Source organism: Lepidochelys olivacea (genome assembly GCF_965140295.1).
Source record: "Lepidochelys olivacea isolate rLepOli2 genome assembly, chromosome: 6".
NCBI lineage: Eukaryota > Metazoa > Chordata > Testudines > Cheloniidae > Lepidochelys > Lepidochelys olivacea.
Genome location: NC_140416.1, coordinates 28,824,400 through 28,850,711, shown reverse-complemented (window position 1 = coordinate 28,850,711; position 26,312 = coordinate 28,824,400). Strand labels below are relative to the sequence as shown.

The 26,312-nt window shown below is 46.0% G+C and overlaps 1 protein-coding gene across 1 annotated transcript in view; it reads right to left on the bottom strand.

Annotated features, from left to right (window-relative positions):
* The window catches only part of RRAS2 (RAS related 2), a 79,142-nt gene extending 53,603 nt beyond the window's left edge, over window positions 1-25,539 (bottom strand). The window contains exon 1 of the mRNA XM_084630589.1: window positions 25,193-25,539. Coding sequence (XP_084486715.1) covers window positions 25,193-25,297 — 105 coding nt within the window. The 5' untranslated portion in view covers window positions 25,298-25,539. The remainder of the gene's footprint in view (window positions 1-25,192) is intronic.
* Between the last annotated feature and the right edge of the window lie 773 nt (window positions 25,540-26,312).

Here is a 26,312-nt window from a genome sequence, read left to right as displayed (position 1 = left end):
TGGTTTTCTGCTCATAAGACATTTATGAAAAGTTATATTTCAAGATCTCTCAGAGCTACTTTTCTATCTTGTACTGATTAGTCTCTAACCCAAACCAGACAGCAATCAGGACAAGGAGAGGGAAATTAGCATGTGTCCATCAGTAAGACAGTACCCAGATTGCTGTATTTCTCAGATTTCTTTCCATATGAAAACCCAGTTAGCCTTAAAAAACAATCTTCTTGAATTTTTAAGTTCTACATGGGATAGCAGTAATCTCATGTTTACCCTGGACCACCTATTACCCAAGTAGTACCAGACTGAAGCACAGTGATACAACAAGAATAGGTCAGTCTACTAAGTAATGCTCTCACCTAATGGCAACACTGGGTATCAAATGCAGGCAAGATTACAGGCATGACCAGATGCTATTGCATACGGTGATCAGTCTTGGAAAGAAATGGAAGCAGAATACTAGAGTATGCAATCCCCACCCAGCAAGGAGAAGGAACCCTCAAGGAACTGATGGCGCAGAAGCATTTATTGGCTCCAATGTGCAGCATGGGGTTTTGCTCATCCCAAGGAATGATTTCCATGACATGAAGTAATTAAAGAGGGGCAGAAGAGAAAAAGGAAGGGAAAACATGGAAAAGACGACACTGAAAAAGATTGAAGGGAGAAATGCAGTAACAAGGGAGGGAACAGATACATAGAAACAAGGTGTGTGGAGGAAGTAGGGTGAAGAGAATTTTAAAAAGAAGCGAAATAGAAAGGAATAGCTTAATGTGGATAGGGGGAGGACAGGGGAGGTTTGCATTTCAGTTTCCATTAATGTTAAGTTATTAAGAACTGAAAGGAGCTACCCAAATTCCATTTCTAAAAGAGTATGTTACGTATAGTGTCCCCCCAACATGTGTAACTAACCCATTATGAAGTAAACTAATACTTTGTTTAAATATAGTAAGTATTATTTAACCAGTTCCTCCAGCAGAGGATAAAACCATACATATTCTATTCAAAGGCATGAACAAGAAGCAAAACACATTCAGCATGTGAACTTGCCCCCTAAATGTGTGAAATTTATAAGTGTGCAAAGTACAAAACTTTTCTTCAGTTTGTTTACCTTCTGTAGAATGAGCTGTTTAAATATACATTTGAGGTTTTTTGCCTATTGCTATTTCCGTTCACATATGCCTGTGAAGTAGTGATCTGTGGTGAAGGCGTTCAGTGAACAGAAGACAGAGTGTGGAATATACGAGCAACCAGACTTGGGTGCTTAAAACCACAGTAGAGCAAGTTAAATTCTCATATTTTTAGAGATTAGCAACACGTTCAACTACAGCATGCCTAGAATGGCCATCTATTCAGTATTATGCTGATTACCAGCAAGCACAGGTCAAGTACTTCCAGAGTGAGTCTGGAAGAGAGTGGTATAAATGTCTGCCCCGTGACAGCCCCACACACCCCAGTGCTACCACTACAGAACTGCAGCATATGTGGTGTTGTCATTGCACAAAATTTCTCAAAAAGATGACCAGAACTGACTGATGACCCAGCTGACTGTTAAGGACAGAAGCTTATTTATGCTATGGGGGTAGATTTTCAATGTTTTAGGCCCTTAACTGCCACTTGTACTTTTGAAAATCTATCCCATGGACTCCAAATAAAATGTGTTTATTCACTCAAATTATATGGTCAGATTTTCAAAAGTGCTTTGCACCAAGCAGCTCTAATTGAAAACAGGAGCTCTGAGATGGGGAGCACTTTTGAAAGTCTGGATTTTGTCATGTTAAATACAGTTACACAGGGCTTGAAAAATTTTATTCTCTAGGACAAGGAACATTCTTCAGTAATTTGTGCAGAATATAAATTTACATGTAAAAGAAAAATGAATTTCTAGTCCTTATCACTGAATAAAACATCCTCCAAAAATGAAACCCTGTAGTAGTTTCCTACCTCTTCAGACAGATGGCTCTAACTCAGTGGTGGGCAACCTGCAGCCCGCATGTGACCCATCAAGATAATCTGATTGCGGGCCGTGAAACATTTTGCTGATGTTGACCATCAGCAGGCATGGTCCCCCGCAGCTCCCAGTGGCTACGGTTTACCATTCCTGGCCAATGGGAGCTATGGGAAGCGGCGGGCCGCAAGTGGTGGGTCGACTAGTAGTAAAAAGGATATGCCATGGTGACGTGTAGACAGGAAAAAGTGATGTGAAGACAAGAAAGGAAACAAGGTACAACAAAAGCAAGAGATGATGTAGTAAATATCACTGGCTGACAGGTATTCAGCAATTGTATTAAATAATTTTCACTGTATTAGTAAAATAAAATTGACATACACTGAGGTGCTCAGCTAACTCTTTAGCTGACCAAATACTATGTCAGCTATGTTTGTGTGGTTTAATGCTGGTGAAATCATGCAATTATGTTCAGATATTTTTTGCTGTTTGACCAGCATAGTATAAAGTTGCTTTAAAAATTAAAATGTTTTATTCCTTTAAATTGCACCTTAGGTATTTTAACCCTGACTGGTAGGCTTAATCCTCAAACTAATAAGTGTCAGGTAAAGTTGTTTTGTTTTTGTTTTGTTTTTTAAAAACTCTGCAGTTACATATTGCATATACCTAGCAAATTGAACACCAAATTAGAAGTTAAATTTTGCTTGGACAGTAATGCTAAGGTTTAATAACCCTGTTAGAACATACGAAAGTTCTTAAGGATTATACTGCTTATGCTTTATATGGACACCACATTTCCTTCTCTAATACTCAGTGCCATTCTACACATTAGACAGGCTATTCTATTATTCAAAATATTCAGGCTGTCATCAGTACATACTGCCTTAAAGATCCATACTGAGAGCAAAACAATCTAGACACGGAGTAAACTCAGCAGTTATTAAAAAAGCGTAACTTGTACCTTTGCTGTGTAAGCACACGGAAACTATACCAACAGAATAGTAAGTTAGTTTTATTAAAAGATATTTAATGAAATTGAATACAAGCGTTTAAGTAGTAAGTTACCAGTAGTGGTTCATATGACCAACTTACCTCAAACTAGATGCATAACTCATTAACAAAATAACCATAAATGCAAAACAACTAAGATGACCGGAAAGATATGTATTATTATTTCCATGTCGACATCTAAAGTATCTTGTGATAAAATACTAGTGTATAAAAGAACAACCCCAAATGACTCGTAACATTCACAGTGATTCTAGAGATTGTAAACTAGGAAATTCGTAACTACTACAGTCTGAGGGACAGAATCCAATTCTTCAAGATAGCATTCAACTGTTTTAATCATGAGACCATCCCTTCTCTTCCTGCAACCTTCTGCCTCATTCACTATGCATTTTAAAACCTGTGCCAAAAAAAAATGAGGCAGGACTCCTAGAAACACTACCCTCCTTCACTACACAACCCTCACAGGTTTGAGGTCTTGTTGCACAGCCAGTCTCAGCCTCCCCTTCCCCTAGCTCTCAGTCCCATTCTTCTTTCCCAACCAACCTCAGTCCATTTCCCCATTATTCCCAATGTCCAGTCAGTCTCTCTTCCCCTCCCCACCACCACCTCAAAGTCCAATCTCACCAGGCTCCTTGTCCCACTCTAACTTCCCTCCCCTCCTCAGTCCAGCTTTTACTCTCATTATATTCAGTTCAGGTGGTTTCCTTCTCCACACTGCCTGGGCACCAGCAGCATGGTAACAGAGCACAAGAGTCTCCCTGCTCAGTACCCAACCCAGCAACCAAAAGCCACAACTACAGGAAAAGTTAGTATTGAGCATGCTCAGCTGCTCTGGGGGATGGAACATGCTCAAATGAGGATTCAATCTTTGAATATTTTAGTTGCCAAACTAAGTCTCTAATGAGCATTTGCAAACAGATTTTTTCCCCCCAAAGGCTCATATCTTTTCCAAATTTGAGCAGAATTTTACAGGAGCAACAAAAGGCACATCCCAGATCATAACTCCAAAGCACAGAGGAACTAGATTTTTTTCCAATGGGAAAGATGCCAAGAGGTTCTGGGTGTTTTTGTTTTTTTAAATTGCAAGATCAACGTTTTCCCCTAACCTTGCTCTGGAAAATGGCTGAACCGTTTTGGCTGAAGCTTCCCACAAAAAAAAAAAAAAAAAAAGCAGCAGCAGCCTGAGGCACACCCCCAACATTACTAAGCTTTAACCATTTGGGCTGAAATTTTCAAAGTTAGATGCAACTGAAAACTGAGCCTAAGGTATGCTGTCAGACAACCTTAAAGCTGGGGTACCAGCCCCATCTATTACACACACACAGAGCTCAGAACAAACAGTAAGTCCCTACATGTGTAGAAAAAGATTTAACCCTTTTACGTGGACAAGCCCAATACTTTCTTACAATAAGTGTCTATTCTGCCATGACCAAAGATGTTTTTCCTACAGTTGTGTTCTCTCCTTTGCAGCAGATCAATTTATGTACTTACCATGTGCCTCCACTGACACAAGCACAACTGCAATGAGAACAACGAATACATTTGTATCTTCCATCAGCTGAGTCTACTCCTTACACAGGCTGGCAACAGGTGGCAGGTATTCATTTGAGATACAAGATCATACATGAGAAGGACATTCAAGTCAACAAAAGTAAACTCATTTTATGAGTCCTTTATACCTTATTTGTCCATCCTGCAAAGACGTTTATATTGGACTACAGTTTCTTAAACTCTTCTGGCTGCAGGAAATAAATTCATGTGACGAGTGACCCTCGAAGCGTCAATATCATCCCTTCTTTCCATTTGTAACATCTGCATAGCTAGTGCTAACAAGGCCGGCCTCTCCCTCTCCCTCTCTCTCTATATATATATATATATACACACACACACACACACACAAAATATGGCGAGCGCCCATTTATTGTTTTCTCCAGTGCCACAGACTTAGTAACTCAGGTTTCAAAACTGCAGGTACATATTTTCTGACACTGGCTTAATGAGACAGTCCTACCACTCTGAACAGTCCCCATTTGCTTGGGATAGTCCCAAATTTTCTGTTGTGTGCCAGTGCTGGACCTGGACAATTCGATATGCCTGACACGAACAATTTGGAGGGGGGAGAAAAGCAAAAACAAGATTTGTGGCAGTTTTCTGGCTCTAGTTTTCGCTGCCCCTCCTGCTGAGTGTGACAGCTTCTCACCTCTGCCAGAGCAGACAGATGAGACGAGAAAGCAGCCTCACTCAACCTACCACCACCTTTCAGGCCTTGGAGCAGCTGCAGCCCCTTCTCCTCCAAAAAGAGGACAAGGAGACAAACAGAAACCCAGGTGGCAAAGGGGCTGGAGAGGTGCGAGAAGGCAAGCAATTGCATTTCCCCTTCTAATTTATAGGCAGCTGCCTCCTCCCCATACTCAAACACACCCAATGGCATGGGAGATAGGGTAGCATGTTATAGGGCTATTTTTCTGAAGTCTCCAAGTCTCTCAGCAGGTATGGGGAGCCAGGATCTCTGTTGGTAGAAGACTATAATTTCTTTTGAACGATAGGAGGCTTGTCCATCTCAACATTATACATGGTAGAGAAATTTAGAATTAAGTAGGACAAAATGTTAGGAATTTTTCATCTAGTAGAAAAGGAAATCTTAATAAAAGCCTCACAACCCTGTTAAGGCTCAGACAAAAAAATCAAAAATCCATCATAATACATACAAACCCTCTATTAGCTAGAGATCAAACAGTGGGGCCTCGACTTAACTAGGCAGACCCCATACTAACCCTTACTTACCCTCTCCCGGTTAGGAAAACATTAACCGTAAGACTAGTTGTTGGTGTACAAATGCTCTTCAGCTAAATCTTTTTTTAAAAAAAGAGAAAGGTTTTATGAAGTCCGGAAACACTACTGAGATTCATTGCTTTCATTACGGGTGTTTTTCAGATCAAGGTTAGATTAAATTAATACCTTGCCCTACTCTTGCAGGTTTAGATTGCTCAACATGTTCACCTCCCTACCATATTTACCTCCCCAGCTACTGCCAATAACTTGCACACAAGAAGGGTATTTATTATACAGTCATACAAAGACAAACGAACATTTGCTATCACATTTATTTATCAGGAAGGGAAACCGATAACTATTCAACGTCAAAATATCAGTCTTCAAACACTCCCCCACCACAAGTCAAAGCAGCAGGGGATATGGGACAGCTGTTAGGAAATGTATGGAATGCAACCTGTTGGGAAGGTGGCAGATAAGGCAGCCCACTTCTGTGTTCTGTATTATGTCAGCTGTCAGGATAGAAAGTGAGAGCTCCCCAAAGTCACAGAAAAGCTGAAGCTACCACTACCCTGAGTCTATGGAACATTAGGATCCAGAGAATTGTGCATACCCTTAGCTGTCATATTTTGCTCAAAAATGGTTCCATGACCATGAAACTGGTTACACAAGGCCTACAGCACTGTGAAGTCTGTGTCATGGAAAAGAATACTTTTTTCTTTCCTGAAGCCAAAGAAGGTTGGAGTAGTGGGTTTAAAATTTATCAGACAACTAATTGCCAGAGTCAATACAAAAGATGGAAACCCTTCCCCTGTGCAAGGTCCAGGGTCCGTTCTCTTGGAGGAATTCCAGCTTCTCACGTATGGATTCCCTCCACTTTCTGTATCAATACTAGGGTAGTTATGTTCAGTTTCTAGCTATATTTCTAAGACCAGTGTATGAGGAGAGAGATTGATGTGGTAATTCAGAGGAGTGTGTGGAGGAGCAGTGGGGAAAGCCAAGAGACAAAAAAGATATAAGGGAGGAGCGCTACAACAGTGTAAGACAGGAAAGATGAACTGCAGAAAACAGTGAAGCCAGTAAGAGAACAATTATAAACAAAGGCAAGTAATATGGCAAGGCACATTTTGGGGGGGAAAGGTATCAACCAACTTAATTAGATACAGCACACAGTAAGTAATACACAGCTGTTTTATCTATTTAAAATTAGAAGTATTTTTGTAGTATGACTCCTAGACTTAATCCAGAGGCTAGAAGAAGTTGAGTAAGTTTTACAGGCCCTGATTAAGATCATACAAGTTCTGTCTCAGGCAGTCCTGTTATTCATACCCAACAGGCAAAGCTTAGATTATCTTGTCACAACAAAAGATGGCAGGTAGAAGAGAATAGAAAGGGAGGCATTTATGTATTTAATGCTAATGAAAACTGAAAGGGAGTTTTGTAGTAAATTCCCTGCGCATCAAAATTAGACTGTTTAGAAAACTCATCAGCACTTGTACTAAAGCTGCCATGGGCCTCAAATAGGTCAGATAATGGTGAGGCTGCTTTTAAACTGCTCCATATTGATGTCATCTTCTGCTACAGTGGGCTCTCCAGATGAGATACTACTCTCCTTCAAATATGTAATATAATTAAAAGGTTTATCAACAATATTGGGAAGAGATGTGGTATTGCACTGATCTAGAGAGGGCAGCTGCGAAATACATCGAACAGTAAGACAAACTCGATAGCTTTTTAAGCATGTGAAATTTTGAAATCCTTTCTAGTTATGTTTAATTGCAGAAGAATGCAATGGTCAACTGCACTGATGCAGCCACAGAACAGCTTTATTTAAAGCTCACCATTGACACAGACACAGGCTGACACATCCATAACTTCACTGTGACCAAAGCCTTTGGCAGTTTAATAGTGTATGTATGTCACACAACCTGAAATAATGATGTGGATGGTTAGTATATAAAAAATAAGAACTCTAAGAAAACAGGCCTTGGAATATGTGCCACTGTTAGCCTGTATTAAGTATTGTCAGTGCAATATTAAGTTTGAGATTTTAAAAAAAAATTCACAAGAGGGGAAAAATAGATCTTGAGAGACAGAGGGTCCAAGGTGATGAACAATCATTTGAAGAACCCTATGGAACCACAGGCATCTGGACCCCTATGGGATAATAAATATTGTTACTGGGCCCCAATTTATCTTGTAGGCTAATCCAGTAAGAGAAAAAGTAAGCCAAAAAACCTAAAATAGTGCATCTACTCTCCCTGCCTGGGTGACCAATAAAATAAGTTCCATCTCTTCAGGACCTGATCCAACATGCAAACAGAGGAGAGGTCTACCCTGAAAGGAGGGGGAGGAGGAAGAGAGTTATCATAACTCTCTTAACTTAAATTTTAAGATCATTTGATTTAATTCTCACTCCCTTGCCTCCACTAAACACGTTGTTTGTTGTTTTTGCCTTGGATATACGTTGCCTTGATTGACAGACCCCAATGTTCCAAGACTAGAAGAGTGTCTCTCACCTCATTCTTCAGGTGTCTGGCTTTGTTTTCTCCCTGGACAATCCACATATTGCTTTCCATGTGTGAAGCTGAGCAATCCACAGCTCAGACTGCTAAATTTCAGGGAACGCTAAAAAGGTGTTATATGCAGTTATTTTTTATTTTGTACTATGCATTTTAGCTTATTTCTTCAGATTTAAAAAAGCGATTAGGTATCTATTCTATAAATACAAAAATTAAATATGTAATAACTACAATTATAGTAGCTACTTTGCAAAAACCTAGTGTTTTCTGACTAACCCAACAGCTGCTATCATCACTGACAAACTGCATAAGCCTGGTCATTGTGCTCAAGTGATAATCCTACTAAACAATAGTAGAGGAATGCGTGGTAACAACCAATACTGGAATAGATCTTTTGCTCACACATAGGCCTAATTAGTTAGTGTCTAAGGAAACAAAACTGAGACCATTCAACACTTCAGTTATTTGGACATTGTGTGTACCTGACAAATAGCACAGAATTGACCTTTCAAGGATCCTATTTACAGATTAAGGTTTCCATAGGATGGCTGCATCACTGGGACAAAATACCCAGTGTTAATCCATTGGCTAAACTGACCTATAACAGCATGCTTTGAGGGAGGCACACATTAAATAGGGGTCACCACTAGTCATTACTAATAATAGCTGGAAAGTACGTGATCAATATAAGAAACCAGTAAGGATTTCCATCCATGGTGGAATCAAGGGAAGACTTGGCCATTCAGAAGGCTACTCTATGTAAGAAACTAGTCTAGACCAGGGTTTGTCAGCCTCTTTCTTTCTGAGGTCCCCCTCAACATGCTAGAAAAAAAAACTCCAGGGCCCAGCGTGGTTTGGGGGGGGGGGGGAGAAGGGAGGAGACTTGTGGCTCTGGGACAGGGGTGGGATCCTTGGGTATAGGTGTAGTTTGGACTTCTATTTGGGTGGGGGGGGAGGCAAGAGCCAGCATGGCTCAGGCCAACTCTGCACAGCAGGGTCGGGGGGGGGCACCTCTACCACCGACTCACCTCAGCAAGCCACCCACCTGTCTGGGGCTGTATGCTGGTGCCTGCTCCCCAGGGACTCTACAGTAAAGCAGTAAAAGGAGGCCGAGAGTTGAGGAGCAGCTGCAACCCCAAGCACCAGCAATAGACAGGGAACGCCACGGCTGCCCACTCCATGGTACTACCAGCCAAAGGAGCAGCTGCCCCATACTACCTGGCTCCCACTTCCCACCTAGGACCTGGCCAGAGGGCAGCACTTAAGGGGGGGCTGAAGGAAAGGAGGAGGTGGGAGATGAAGCTGTCCTCAGGAATGCCCCACACTCAGTAAAGCATTTCAGTTTGGGAGGGCAACACCCTTGTGCCTCTTCAACACTGCCCATGGGCTCAAGGTTTCAGCCCCACAGGGGCAAGATGAGGTGGCCAATGGGTTTCAGTGCTGGGGCCCACAGACCCCCTGAAAGGGCTCGTGGACCCTAGGGGTCCACGGACCCCCAGCTGAGAACAACTGGTCTAGACCTCTGTACTAAAGAGCAAATGCACTCCTATTGCCAGTGTTCCAGTAAACAACTGTGCTGCTAGTATTATCCTGCATTCACCAGTTCACCTTTAAGTCACATGTCACTTTATACCAAAAAAAGGATAGATCAGTTCTTGCTGTCTCCTTATGGGGCCCAAACAAGTGCAGGTGTGAACTACTGAATGAAAGCCCTTCTACATCTTAATTGACTAATCCCAACAAAGATTCTATCATCTGCAGCACTTTAGGTGGTAGCACATACATAAGCCTACCATAAAAGGCATTTCATGTTCACAAAACAAGTGAAGGGGCTCTCCTAAAAAAAAAAAAAGTGTAACAGGAATAACCACTTCCAACCATAGATCTTGTTGCAATCCTTATTTTCCTTATATTGTGAAAACAATTTTGCCAAAAGATATTTAATAACCACTACTGCCTTGATCTGCATATGTAGGATTTCCTATAGTTACCACGGGTCTACTTTTTCACCTTTTATTCTGATGGATGAAATAAAGCAAATACAGCCGCCAGGTTTAATTTTGATTATCTACAAAATATGTAATGCTCAGTTCATACCAAAGAGAGAGAAGTTTACTAGAAAAACCTGAAGTTAACCTTAGATTTCAGTATTTTGAGTTACTGTATTGCAATTGCAAGATAACAAGTTTTTCGTAATACACCATGCAATAATGCAAGGATTTTCTTACACATCTAAAGGAAGCTCCTGAATGAAGTATCATTTTACCAGCTGTGATTATAGTGCTTTCAGTAACAAATGTGAACCCCAGAGATCATGTGACCATATTAAATAGAGTCATTAATACCTGAGCTTTGATTCTCAATAACTGAAACGGTCTCACAGCTGTCTCCTGCATATGGCTTTTCACAAAACTACAGTGTTCATACATTCAGCTTATAGTAGAGTCCTTCCCAATTGCTATGTCAAAAGAGGATGCCGCCACTGGTCTGCCTCCGGCATCCAGTTAGCCTTTAGTACTTATTACATGACTGAGACTTTTATAAAGAGATTGTAAAGTCTTTCTATGTGACATTTCTAATAGACAGCTTTTCCTATCCATCTATAAAGCTGAAAATCTTTTCCAGACTCGCATCTCAATTACTGCAATATTATTTTTGGATCTTAAATGCAAACTTGCCCTACTCATATCCATTCAGAAGGCTGCTACGAAGATCACTGTCCCAGCGCATGGCTTTGAGCATATCACCGCACACTTTCCAACCCTCAACTAGAAACGGAGTACTTGTGGCACCTTAGAGACTAACCAATTTATTTGAACATAAGCTTTCGTGAGCTACAGCTCACTTCATCAGATGCTGTAGCTCACGAAAGCTTATGCTCAAATAAATTGGTTAGTCTCTAAGATGCCACAAGTACTCCTTTTCTTTTTGCGAATACAGACTAAAACGGCTGTTACTCTGCAACCCTCAACTGTCTCCCTCTTCTCTATCACAGGAAACAAACCATTTGTCTTCACTTTCAAGGCCTTTCATAGCCTATCCCCACCCCTCATCACTCATCCATTATTGAGATGTCAACTTTTGCCTCTGATTGGCCCATAATACCAGCCTCCATTATTTACCTCTTAAGTTCTCAAACAAGCACCTCCCATGCTTTCTCCCAGGATGCCCTTCATGCTTGGAAAGAGCTCTCTATAAACACCTACAAAGCTACAGCATTATCCTTCTTTAAAACCTCTCTGAAGGAGCTCTCCTTTGCTGTGATGCCTACAAAAAAATTTTTTTTTCTTTCCACAACTATGGTAAGGCAACGGCACACCAGTGGCCTATCATGCTAATCAACTTTGTCTGTTTTCTTGTACTCCAGTCTGTGCGAAACTGTTGTCTCATCTTATACTTATGATTCCTGCTCTAAAGAGCTTACAATCTATTTCTGTCTGTACAGTACATATAGAACAGTGGTGTCCTGGTCCAAAACTACAGTTCCTGGGCACTACAGTAATACAAAACTAGTATATGTGGTGATTTTGTGATATATTAATCCTTTTCATCAATGCTGAGGTCTACAGTTTGTTCTCCTTGCACATGGCTAGGGAAGGAAGATGAAGGGCATTAAAATCTATTTCTTCTTCACCTCACCTCTTTTACTCATCTCCACTCTGCTCCCATGCCTCACTGAGCTGCCTTGAGAGTGGTACAAGGGCATTTCCATTTTGGCTCTTCCACTGAAGCAAGAGGAGGCTATGACCCCAGGCTGAGTACGCCATAGGCTAAATACTCATCACAGCTACTTCGTGAGGGATAGATAGCACAACATGCTGCTACACTACCACTTGGCTCCTCCTCTGAAGATTTCCAATATTTACATTATACAAAATGTTTAAACATGTTTAGAGTCTGAATGTAGTTCTTCTAGGCAGTCTGTGTAGCCTGAAGCATTAAACATGAATTATATTAGTCACTTAAAAAGTGAACTAGTAAACACTGAAGTATAATGTTTTTTAGAAGAAGCTTTCAGTAAGGTATTAAAAACAGTAACATAGACCATACTTAGCTGTCCAAGTTTGCAAAGACCCTTTCTGAAGTGCATAAAGACATTTTATTTCTGCATGTGATTACATGACTAGTCTAAATACACAAGAATGACATGAAGTGTAGAGAGCAGAGAAAGTCAAGAGAACCAGTCCAGCTTAAGTAAATATCTCTATATTTGCTCTCTACTAAGAGTTCTTAAACAATAGAAAGGACAAAGAAATGCTCCCACATTTATGAGATTTGCCATCTCACAGCATTTTACAACTATTCCTGCACCAACACTAAACTGCAACCATAGAGGTGGCAGGAAGAATATGGGCAGACTACTGAGAGTACACCAGGGTGGTTGGGGCAAAGAGATTTTGTTGAAGGACACCAGGGCACATTGCTACATTTAATAGAAATAAAAAGTAGCCCACAAGCAGAACAGGTATGACTTCAGCTTTCAAGGTCAATTAGTTTCACATCCTCAGACTTTTGAACTGCTGACATACATAAACACAAGCAGCCTCTACAGCTCACTCTCAATATTCTCAACAAAAAGCTTTAGGAACCTTTCAGAAGCATTCCTAGACAAAGCAACCACATGTTCTTACTATATAATCTTGAGGGTGTATTATAATCTATCAAATTCACGGTCCATTTTGATCAATTTCAGGGTGGTAAGATTGAAATTGTAAATGTCACGGTGTTGTAATTTTAGGGATCCTGATCCAAAGAGGAGTTGTGGGGGCGCTGCAAGGTTACTGTAAGGGGGGGAGGGAGGTTGCAGTACTGCTACCTTTACTTCTGAGCTGCCAGCAGTGGCGCTGTCTTCAGAGCTGGGCAGCTGGACAGCTGCGGCTGCTGGCCAGGAGCCCAATTCTGAAGGCAGCGCGTCACCAGCAGAAGTGCAGAAATAAAGGTAGCAGTACTGCAAGCCCCCCCTCCCCCCCTTACAGTAACCTTGCAACCCCCCTTCAATTCCTTTTTGGATAGGACCCCTAAAATTATAACACCGTGACATTTACAATTTCAATCTTACCACCCTGAAATTGATCAAAATGGACCGCGAATTTGATAGGGCCCTCAAGATTATACAGTAAGAACATGTTGCTTTGTCTAGGAATGCTTCTGAAAGGTTCCTAAAGTTTTTTGTTGAGAATATTGAGAGTGAACTGTAGACGCTGCTTGTGTTTGTGTATGTCAGCAGTTTAGAAGTCTGAGGATGCAGAAGTGAGGATGGCATGGTATGGTACTGCCACCCTTACTTCTGTGCTGCAGCTTGCAGGGTGCCACTATCAAATCTGGGTGCCTGGTTAACTGCCACTGCTCTCCAGCTGCCCAGATCTGAAGGCAGCGCAGACGGGTGGCAATACTGTGACCTCCCCCCTAAAATAACCTTGTGACCCCCTCCCCCTGAAACTCCCTTTTGGGTCATGCCCCTCAATTTGAGAAATGCTGGTCTCCCCTGTGAAATCTGTACAGTATAGGGTGAAAGAGCACAAAAGACCAGATTTCACGGTCTGTGACATATTTTTCATGGCCATGAATTTGGCAGGTCCTAATAATCTTTGTCCTTTCTTCTTGTCTCCCCTTTTGTATTAGACGTGAAAGCCCTTTGGACTGTGCTATTATACAGAATAAAATTTTTCATTCTGTGTATCAAAGTAAGGAATATACCAGAGCTGGCATACTGCACACATAGTCATAGCCTAAGAATCTATGGCATCTCATCCATCTGGATTTTGATGACTTATTTGAAGGATGTGTTCCTGGGTGGGTAGCAAAGCTTACTAAGAGGCCAGAAATTGTATAAAAGCCTCTACAAAACTACTGAATATACCATGCTGAAGTTGCACAAAGCATTAGCCATCGGGGACTGTCAAAACATTTAGTAAGTACTCTAAAGTCGACGAGAATTTTCAGATTGAAAACTAACAACTGCCTCCCCCCTTCTCAGCTTCAGCATAGAACCTCACCACAGATTCAGTTTTTGTTTTTGTTATTTTTTTGGTACAACAGTCAACGCTGAGATCCAATCAGCTCTTAGATAACTTACTTTAAAAAGTCTTAGTTTGGTTCCACTCAATAAGAATTAAAATTCAGGTACACTTATTCTCAGAAAAATGGCAGCATAAAAGTGACCCCTTAACACCTGTTCACCACGTGTATGCAAGTCATATTCTTCCTTCACTGACAAATGTTTACTACTTTTAGTACTGCAGAGCCAATAAAGCTGTGGATGACTACATCCAAATCATTCTACTGACATAATGCATCAACAAAATGGCGAACTCAGTTCCAATTTCAGAATCTCTATTACTGGTGATTATGTAAGCAACGGAAAGAACACAGCTTGATTTGTAGCTATGGTGGTTACAATAATCTCTCACTTGTAAATTGAGCCAAATTGGTAAAGACGACAATGAAATTACACAGGATGCAAAGTCATTTTTACATTCATTTGTCCTCACTGATTTTACTAAATTAAATTTATTCTGAAGTATTCTTACACATTCAGCCTCCTTTAGCATATTGTTGCATTAACATGTTTTAAAACTGAATAGTGTTGAACTAAAAACTCAGCTGACCTGTACTGAGTTACATCCAATCAATGCCATATCAAGGTTTAAGTGACATTTACAAATGAGTAAATTCTTGTAAATCACTGCAGTATACTCAACATGCCAGATTATGTTACTTTTGTGACAGAAGAAATTCTGTGAGAGAAACAATTGTGTGGATGACTTTCAGGATTCTGTTACAATTGCTAGTATTGTAGACGTGTTGTCTAAACTTGTAATATTTAAGATTAAATACCCCCATTGTTTTGTAGAGTATCTTGAAGTGTTCCTAGTAAAGCCTTAGTGGCATCAACACAACATCAGTACATTGTTTATAATACAGATTGCTCAATTTAGGCATTAAAAACTACAAGATTGTAAAATAAAAAAAGTAGAAAGAATAGTTAAGTATTCACTAGGATCCATTTCTTTGAGCAAGGAAACATGGAATGTTACAGAAGGTTGAGTAAGAAGGGAATGTGGGGTATTTTGTGACAGGCCAGTGCATGACAGCTGAAGAAAAGCTATTGTGGCAACAGCTGTGTGTGCTGCACAGCACCCCCCTATCCCCACAAAATAAAGTCACTAATTTCCAGCTATTTTTAGTCCACTAAACCGCAACCTGTTAAACTGCCCTCTTTATTTTAAATGTAATCTGCCTGCTGACTTTTGGATCTGAATGTGATCAGCCATTTACTGTATTTCTGAGAGGAAAAAAGTCAGAACAATCATAACTTCAATTTACAGGTTTCAGAGTAGCAGCTGTGTTCGTCTGTATTCGCAAAAAGAAAAGGAGGACTTGTGGCACCTTAGAGACTAACCAATTTATTTGAGCGTAAGCTTTCGTGAGCTACAGCTCACTTCATTGAATGCATCCGATAAAGTGAGCTGTAGCTCACGAAAGCTTATGCTCAAATAAATTGGTTAGTCTAAGGTGCCACAAGTACTCCAACTTCACTTTAGTGCACCACCATTACTTAAAAGCTAAGGAAGTGCTTCTCAACCGCTGTCCGCAGGCCCCTGGAGGTCCATGTTTCAGAGGTTCCATGAGTCCCAGCACACCACGGGGCAGAAGCCCCGAGCCCAAGGACAGAGTTCGAGGGTGTCTCTGGGGAGCATTGCCCTCCCAAACTGCAGAGATTTACACAGAGCAGGGCAGTCCCTAGGGCAGTTCCATGCACCCGCCCCCCCCCCCCACTAAGGGCCCGCCCTCTGGTCAGATCACAGACAGGAGGACAGAGCTGGCCAGTGAGGCAGCTGCTGCTCTGGCTGGTGCCATGGAGTGGGCAGCCCCAGCACTCTCCTGTCGTCGTCTCCTGCTGCTGGTGCCACCCAGGGCTGCAGCTGCTCTTCAGCTCCCCATCCCCTTTGACTGCTCATGCAGCGGTAAGAACTGCCTGGGCGAGTGGACCCCGCTCCAGGGCTGGAGCCAGCAGAGCCCTCAGGAAGCAGCAAACTGAGAGGGGGCTCTCCCAGCACACAGCCCCTTGCTACCCTTCTCCCTGCACCCTAAGTTACACCCCTCATGATACACAACCTCTAGCTATGCCTCTCCCCACCCCCCTTTGGTTTTTAAACTTTTTGAACTGAGCTGCCCCCACCCCCCCTTTGAGTTATAATTTTTGGTTGCTCCCCTCCCCCACAACCCAGAGAGGCTAGGTGGCCTACTGAGGTGAGTTGGGGGGTGGAGGTGGTGCTCCCTCCCCGGGCCCCGCCATGCAGAGCTGGCCCAAGCTCCACCAGGCCCTGTCCCCTGAAATTAGAAGTCAGTCTACGCCTATGTCTGAGGGCCCCCACCCCACCTGGCAGCTGAAGACCAGAGCCCCAAGCCCACCCTGCTTGGGCTGGAGTTTTATAGACTCAGAAAGGAAAAGGTTGAGAACCCCTGAGCTAGAGAATTAAAAAAAAATACTTAAAGGCATTTGCCTGAGGAAATTTATAATTTTATGCAAAGTATGAGATTGGGGGTAATAGGGCTTTAATATAAACTAAGTTACTAGCATAAAAAAATTAAGCTCTTCATTTCATTTAATAGCATGGTTTACTACGATATTTCAGGATCTGCAAGTATTCACATTAAAGTTATGATGTTTTGGACAAATTCCAACTTGACTACATTCTTTCTATAATTTCATTTGGATATACTACTCTTCCTCACTTCCTGCCCTAAACTGTTATGTTGCTGAGCAGTGTTAAAAAAACAACTGAATCCTAGAAATAGATGAAGTGGCTATTACTTCCAGGATGAAACCGATTAGGGCTTCTACGCACTACAACAATAGTAATAAATAAAATCCTGGCACCATTTTGTCATCAACAGCAAAGCTCCCATGGAATTCCATGGAACCAGGATTTCACCCCAAGAATTTCTAGGGATGGCGCACTGGTCATCTGACTGCTCAAAAGATTCCTATTAGGCCTATAACACTATTAGACCTATTCAATCAGACTGTAAACAGATTGTGTAATTTTATGACAATCAACTATTTTAGAAGTTAAAATAAAGGGAAACTTCTAGCTTAAAGAAAAGGAGAACTTGTGGCACCTTAGAGACTAACAAATTTGAGCATAAGCTTTCATGAGCTACAGCTCACTTCATCGGATGCATGCACACGGCTGCTACTCTGACACCTGTTCTTGCTTAGACTATAATTTGATGCTTTTCCTTAATTTTTTGCTACCATGAAAATATAATTAGTTTTTAAACTTGATAATAGACATGAGATCCTTATGACTGCACTCCAACTAACTGAACAGCTGTCATTTCTTTTAGGGGAGAGTGACCTATCACAGATCTTTGGTAGAGATGAGATTGTAAGGTCTTTGGGGCAGGAAGAGTCTTTTTGGCAAGGACAGTCTTTTTGTTCTGTACGTACAGTGCCTAGGATAACGCAGCCCCAAACCCTGATGGTGACATTTCGGCACTACCACAATACAAAAAACTAGTAAGAACAGGTGGGCCAAAGGAAAATCAGTGTCTGGGATCTATTGTCAGAAGTCAAAGCAGCTTTGGAATGCTGAAGTGAACTAGGCCTTCTGACATTTGGGGCCAATTAATTACATTTATACTGCAGATCACTGCACTGTTAATTAGTAGGTGAGACCACATCTTGTCCAACAGAATATCATATTTTGAACACTAGCTTCATAATAGAAACTGATTGTGCTCTTTCTTGCTAGAGATAAAGCAACAGCTCAGCTTCCTTCCTCTACCATTGACCTCCCACCCCATAATTCTTACTCCAAGAGAAAAAAGACTGGGATTAGTTTACTTGGTAATGGTAACAGCATACTCAGGTCTTTAAGGAGGGACATTGATTTAGTACTCAACTAAAAGGTGTACTTCGCATGCATTTTAGAATACAACAACTTCCAAAAGCCTTTTTACTGGACAAAAAGTCTTCAGTCGGTTTACAAGCTATGGCACAGTTAAGTGATAACATTAATGCTTTGTCCATATTACAACTTTCAACCACGATTTCGTAACCGATAAAAATCCCACCTTGTTTACAGCAGTTTGTCTCCACATGGTAGCCTGTCATCACAACAGTGTCTGTCCATTTGTACCTACCACCCTAAGTATATATTAGTGCATTCTGGGAAAGTCTGGGCAGCTGGCCCACAGTGCCTCAGCAGGGACAGTGTCCGAACAATACACACAGAGAATCATGTGAGGCAACATACTTTGGACGTTCTACCACATATTGCTGGCAGGAAACTCCACCAACTTGACCAGTTACACAAACATAGTTAGGCGGTCCTGTCTGGACTGCAAAAACAGCCTGCAAAACTGGTTACAGGAACAGTGCCAAATTAGCCCTCTGACAGGGGTGAAATACTGCCCATGTTACTAAGAGTTTAATCCCATGCAGTGCAAACAAAAGCCATGTTTAGATCCAGCAACATAATGTTGGTTATAGCCCAGTTAACACGTGTAGTGGGAACAGAACCTTTTTATTTGGTATTCGGTAATGCAATGCTCAACTGAGTTTACTCAATCCTATGAAGTTCTGAAGTGAACTGTGCAACTTGTTTTTAAAAAAACCCAAAAAACAGTATGACTAGTTTTTATACAGTTCTTAAAGGAGAGATTTATTTAGCAACCATTTAAAAAAAATACTTGATTTGTTACAGAAAAGCAGCAAAAGAATTAATCCTTATGCTACAAGACAACTGCCTTTGTAACACTGTAGACATAAGGCCTTCCTAGCCTCTAATCTCTAGTCATGTGACAGGAGGGACCTATTAAACAGCATCTTTTGCTGTCTCTAGAACCATACAGCAAGTACTGAAGAACCAACTTTAAAAATGCTTTAAATTCTACGGGTATGTCTACACTTGGAGCAGTAGGTGTCATTTCCAGCTCAAGGAAATATACTCTTGCTGGCTCTCATCCAGCTAGCATACTAAAAGTAGAAGGTAGCTGCTGAAGTGCAAGCAGGGGGAAGGGCTAGGGGTTCTCAACAATTTTTTTGTTGGCCTCCAATTCTTACTGGTGGCCACTGACAATTTTGCCTAAAATTAATTTTAGGAAAAAACAAATAAATATCTACATATACATGTCCAAGCATCCGACGAAGTGGGTATTCACCCACAGGAGCTTATGCTCCAATACGTCTGTTAGTCTATAAGGTGCCACAGGACTCTCTGCTGCATGTCCAAATCAGTCTAATTTATTTATGATGGGATTTTTTTTTTTTTGCAGACTGAATAATAAAAATAATGTACAGTTGTCTCTATTCTTTACTGGACCTAAAAGGAAGAGAAACACAAATAAGGTTTTTCTTTTGTTATTGCTTCTCTTTATTTTTTTTTTTTTAAATAAAACAAGTTGCTGGCTAGTAAGCTGTGAAAAGCAATGCTTGCTTATATGTTAATATCACTTTCCACAGCCTCCCAACTAGCTACTAAGTCTGCTGTGAAAATCTGTATTAACGTACAAATATCACTTTCCACAAGAGACTTACCCTGCCCCAGCAAGCTGGGGGACAAATTAAGCCCTAGATGGGGATGTGGTAGGGAGGCAGCAGGGCCTGGGGCAATGTGGGGGAGGGAACCCAGGGCTGGAGCCCACCTCTGCATGGCTGCGGGACAGAGCCCAAAACCCAGGGGACAGAGATAGAGCCTGAAGCCACGCAGCTGGAGCTTGCCACTCACCACCCCAGGGTGGAAGCCTGACTCCACGACTCACTGGCTGCCTGCTCCTCCAATATGTGTCTCCCCAGAGGGTGAAAGGCCCAACCCCTGCTGGCTGCCCTGGGGAAAAAGGGCCGCTGCTTTGCATCCCACTGCCCCCTCCCCCATTCACCACCCAGGAGAAAAGCCTCTGGTGGCTGCATTTGAGAAACACTGGGCTAGCCACCCCAAGGTACTTGCCGGCCATCAGAGACCCCAGACACATACTTGGGGTAGCGAACTCATCCCACAGAGGCTACCTTTTTAAGCACACTAGCTTAATGAAAGCTAGTGGAAGTATGTCTCCTGGAGCTTGGAATCACACCCCCAGCTCCAAGTGTAGATACACCTTAAGAGAAACTCTCCTGTAAGGAACCTTATAAAGATGACAGCCCCCTCTCATCCTCTACAGGTCACAAGCAGCACCTGCAGTACCCTGTAGTACTAAGGGCACTGCACAGGGATCAAGTCCAAGAAAGCATGAACAAAAACCAGGCCATTGGGTCACACACTGATATCCTGAGAGCCACACTTGCAGTTAAGCCTCGTTTAGCACTAGTGCCGCGGTACCCATGGCTGACACACGCTGCCCACTTCATGGTGTGTGCACGCACGCAGGCAAAGCTGCACACGCAATACCATCTAAGGCAACAGCACCAAATTTGAATCTGACTGGTAATCTAAACATTAGCGTCACTCATCCAGGGATAAACTAATTATCTGCATCTACAAGCAAGGAAGGATTTAGCCAACGGTTTACAATTATTCTAACCTTACCACCTCTGAGTGGATTACTCTCCTGCAACACTTGCACACAAAAATTTGCAGCGCTCCAAACTAATAGCCAAAAATTAAATTTGGCAGCTAGCCAAAAATGGTATGTCCATAAAATAAAGGCAGCTACATCATATAATAGATACTTATGGCTCACTTAATGACTGCTTTCAGTTTCTATTTCCCAGTTTCTCCATTCGGCTTAAAATGCTTCATCCAAATAGCCCTCAATGTACAATTCAACTGTCCAACAAGGATATCAATCGTTATTAAGACTATAAGTAGCTTTTAAAAGACCAATTATAACACCTTGCAGAACACTACCTTTTCTAGGCAATCATATACCCAATGCATCTTCCCAGCTTTGGAAAATACTTGTACAGAAAACTCCATTTGGCTCACGCTGCAGATTCTACTACCCCATTAGAACGTTATTTAATATGGCTAAATGAGCATGTGCAAAGGTGATACATGTGCACATTAGGATTCCAAGGTAGCACTTTCTATACTGCTGTCATACTCCTATCTAGGAGAGGAAAAAAGGGTACTGAAAATCCATCCCATACTCCTTCCCCTCCCACAAGATGATGTTCTGCTGTCATCCACACCAGCACAAAGAATAAAATTAAAAGGACCCAAATATGATGTGAACAGCTACAGAGTTGTTTTTTTAAATGCCTTCAAATCAGTACTACAAATGTCAAAAGCAATGAAACAGAGAAGAGGAATGAGAAAAATGAAATGAGATATGGGTCAAGAAAAAGGCAAAACAGAAAAGGGGACATTTCTAATCGGACTGAGATACATAACCCTATTACCTGTTCTGTTGCTTTTCCTGAAGCAAGAAAGTAACAGAATAGTGGCTCTAATGATCAGGAGTTTCAGCACATCTCTCTGAGGTGCAACAGCAAAGCAAAACCAACCAATTTAGATGTGCTTCAGGCCAAGTCTACACTAAAAAATTAGCTCAACCCAGTTACATCCCTCAGGGGTGTGAAAAATACGCACGCCTGAGCAGAGTAGTTCTGACAACCTATGCCCTGGTGTAGACAGCACTAGGCTGACTGAAGCATTCTTAGTTACCGCCTCTCAGAGAGGTAGATAGACTTCAGTGATGGGAGGAGTTCTCCCATGCCTATAGTGCGTGTGACAGTGAAGGGTTATAGCAGCCCAGCTGCAGCATTTCTAGCTAAGACATAGCCTCAAACAGGGTTGACTTGAGCCAGTCAACAGCTGTACAGCAGGTCAGTACTTCTCCAACAAGTCCATCAGTTCTTGCAGAATGCTCTCTTTTTAACCTACATTGTTACACACACAAAAAAGCCTTCCAAATTTGATCCTGATATGCTTAGGGTATCTATAGACAGAAGCAACAACTGAGAGGCATAAACCCACCCCATTCTGAATGTGGCAACACTGCAGCTGAACAATTTATTATGTCATCATCATTAGATAAGTCCCTAATCTTAATAAAAACATTAAGCTGGACAGAGGCAAGAATACCAACATTCTCCTTCATTTTGCTATGCGTGCCCCCCCAGCCACCACACACACACCCCTCTCTCCTTAAATCTACATTGCCCTCATAAATCCAGTCATCTCATTGCTCATTTCCAAGTATATAATTTCCTGTTAACAAGTTCTAACAGGTCTCTTCATTTTCCACAACCAGTTATCTTTAGTAACTACAGTCCAGCAGGTAACAGCTTCTGACATATAAGTGACACCCTTTGATATTTCTCCCCAGTTGTATAGAGAGCATTCGTTCGCTATTGTAGCCTTTTTAGTTGGGGAAAGCCATTAGATAGCCAGTGAAACAACAGACAATGCTGCAAGCAGCAAATTCTAATGGGAAAGCATTAAAAAATATTGCAATTGGTAGGAAGGGAGCCTACCCTCAGGTACTATGCAAACATCAATGGGAACACTTCTGCCCCCCAAAAAAGGGACATCAGATATAACAAAATACGATGCATGTCCAACCAGTGGGCTTGGAAAAGAAACGCTAGTTTCAAACCGAGCTCTATGAAAACATCCAACTAGGTGGAATGGCATGGGGCAACACACTCACTCCAGAAGCTTCCCTGGTGTTTGCTTTCCACCTAGATCTAAAGTTGACAACGCATCTACAAAGTATCTTAGAAAAGCAACTTTCACACTGTTGCACAGATGAGGACAACTGAGGCAACAAGAGGCCAAGGCACTTGCTCAAGGTCATACTGAAAGTCGCTGGTCTATAACCTGGTTCTTCTGCAAACCCCAATGCACTAGTTCTCGCAGCCTCAGCCAGTTCCACACATCAGCACCCCCACCCTTGAGCTCTGCCAGCCCCTCCCACCTCAGACCATGGGAACATGGCAGTTGCCCCCATCCCGGTCAAAGCCACCACCCTGCACCAGTGTCCACAAAATAGGGTAGGTCCCGCCCTGAAGAAAGGCCAGACCCTCCCCCCCCGCCCCCGCCCGGGGAGCAGGGCAAGGCCAGACCCTCCCCCCCCGCCCCCGCCCGGGGAGCAGGGCAAGGCCAGACCCTCCCCCCCCGCCCCCGCCCGGGGAGCAGGGCAAGGCCAGACCCTCCCCCCCCGCCCCCGCCCGGGGAGCAGGGCAAGGCCAGACCCTCCCCCCCCGCCCCCGCCCGGGGAGCAGGGCAAGGCCAGACACCCCCCCCCGCCCCCGCCCGGGGAGCAGGGCAAGGCCAGACACCCCCCCCCGCCCCCGCCCGGGGAGCAGGGCAAGGCCAGACACCCCCCCCCGCCCCCGCCCAGGGAGCAGGGCAAGGCCAGACACCCCCCCCCGCCCCCGCCCCCGCCCGGGGAGCAGGGCAAGGCCAGACACCCCCCCCCGCCCCCGCCCCCGCCCGGGGAGCAGGGCAAGGCCAGACACCCCCCCCCCGCCCCCGCCCCCGCCCGGGGAGCAGGGCAAGGCCAGACACCCCCCCCCGCCGCTCCCGCCCGTGCCCGGGGAGCAGGGCAAGGCCAGACACCCCCCCCCGCCGCTCCCGCCCGTGCCCGGGGAGCAGGGCAAGGCCAGACACCCCCCCCCGCTCCCGCCCGTGCCCGGGGAGCAGGGCAAGGCCAGACACCCCCCCCCGCCCCCGCCCGTGCCCGGGGAGCAGGGCAAGGCCAGTCACCCCCCCCCCCGCCCCCGCCCGTGCCCGGGGAGCAGGGCAAGGCCAGACACCCCCCCCCCCGCCCCCGCCCGTGCCCGGGGAGCAGGGCAAGGCCAGACACCCCCCCCCCGCCCCCGCCCGTGCCCGGGGAGCAGGGCAAGGCCAGACACCCCCGCCCCCGCCCGTGCCCGGGGAGCAGGGCAAGGCCAGACACCCCCCCCCCCGCCCCCGCCCGTGCCCGGGGAGCAGGGCAAGGCCAGACACCCCCCCCCCGCCCCCGCCCGTGCCCGGGGAGCAGGGCAAGGCCAGACACCCCCCCCCCGCCCCCGCCCGTGCAGCAGGGCAAGGCCAGACACCCCCCCCCCGCCCCCGCCCGTGCCCGGGGAGCAGGGCAAGGCCAGACACCCCCCCCCCGCCCCCGCCCGTGCCCGGGGAGCAGGGCAAGGCCAGACACCCCCCCCCCCGCCCCCGCCCGTGCCCGGGGAGCAGGGCAAGGCCAGACACCCCCCCCCCGCCCCCGCCCGTGCCCGGGGAGCAGGGCAAGGCCAGACACCCCCCCCCCGCCCCCGCCCGTGCCCGGGGAGCAGGGCAAGGCCAGACACCCCCCCCCCGCCCCCGCCCGTGCCCGGGGAGCAGGGCAAGGCCAGACACCCCCCCCCCGCCCCCGCCCGTGCCCGGGGAGCAGGGCAAGGCCAGACACCCCCCCCCCGCCCCCGCCCGTGCCCGGGGAGCAGGGCAAGGCCAGACACCCCCCCCCCGCCCCCGCCCGTGCCCGGGGAGCAGGGCAAGGCCAGACACCCCCCCCCCGCCCCCGCCCGTGCCCGGGGAGCAGGGCAAGGCCAGACACCCCCCCCCGCCCCCGCCCGTGCCCGGGGAGCAGGGCAAGGCCAGACACCCCCCCCCCGCCCGTGCCCGGGGAGCAGGGCAAGGCCAGACACCCCCCCCCGCCCGTGCCCGGGGAGCAGGGCAAGGCCAGACACCCCCCCCCCGCCCGTGCCCGGGGAGCAGGGCAAGGCCAGACACCCCCCCCCCCCGCCCGTGCCCGGGGAGCAGGGCAAGGCCAGACACCCCCCCCCCCGCCCGTGCCCGGGGAGCAGGGCAAGGCCAAATCCCCACCGCCCAGTGCCGGGGGAGCTGGGCAGGGCCGGGCCCGCCCCCGCAGGCAGGACAGTGTCCAGGCCCCGGCGCCCCGGGGGACAAGGCAGAGCGCGGCCTCTCCTCCACCCCCCGGCTGCCGGGGACGGCCGGGCGGGCGCTGGGGATGCTCCAGCCCGGAGCCGGGACCGCAGGCTCCGCGCGGCGCGCCTCACCTGGATGAACTGGATGGTGAGCGCCGACTTGCCCACGCCGCCGCCGCCCACCACCACCAGCCGATACTTCTCCTGCCCCGGCCCGTCCCTGCAGCCCGCAGCCATCGGGGAGCCGCGCCGAGCCGAGCCGAGCCGCGCCGCGCCGCCGGGTCCCTCCCTGCGCCGCTGCCTCCGGCCGGGCTGAAAGCCGCAGGCCGCGCTCCTGCTCGGTGGGGTGGGGTGGGAGCGGCGCCCGGAGCCCCGCGGAGCCGGAGCAGATCCGCGCTGCTGGCCCCAACCCAGCCGCCTGCTCACCGCGGCGGCCACGGGCCAAGTGAGAGTAGGAGCGGCCCTCGCGCGGCTACACAAATGGCCGTCGGGGGGCGGGGCCGTCCTCCTCCTTATGCTAATTGCAACGAATATTCACGAGGGGAGGGGAGGGGAGGGGGTGGCACCGGGCGGGCTTGGCGCCGCGCCAGCTCCAGGTGCAAGGTCCGCCCGGGGGTGGGGGCTGCGATAGCCACCCCGTCCTCTCCCAGTCCCGGAAAGCAACAGGCGACCCCACTGCGAGCTGCCTGCCTCGGGCCGCAAAGACGCCGGCCGCCCAGCCCCGCGGCTGCAGGCAGGATACTTGTTGCACCCGGCGAGCTGCGTTCCCGGCCAACCCGGGGTGGGGGGCGAAGTCAGGCACTCAGATGGCCTGTGTGTGGCACCCTAGTTCAGCCTCTGGGTGCTACTAAATTATGCTAGTCTTCACTTACATGATCCCGTTGACTTTTCCCCACAGGGGTCTTGCTAGGGGCACTGGAACAATTTATATAGTGGGGGTGCTGAGAGCCATTGAACCAAACTGTAACCCCTGTATATAATGCAAACCACTTCAAGCCAGGGGGTGCGGCAGCATCCCTAGTTCCAGCACCTATGGCTCCTGCCGCCTTCACTAGCCAGCATGGCAGGTACTTGCTGACTCTGCAGTGTTTAATTTTATTCACCTGGTTCCATGTGTGGCCCCCACTGCCATGTTTACTGCATGGCGTTCCGCAAGTGCTGAATACAGAGTTAATTCCCTTGTGGGCTTTTTGGTAGCACTGGGCACTGTGCTAGCTGAGTGCCTCGCAAACATGAATGAATTTATCTTCAC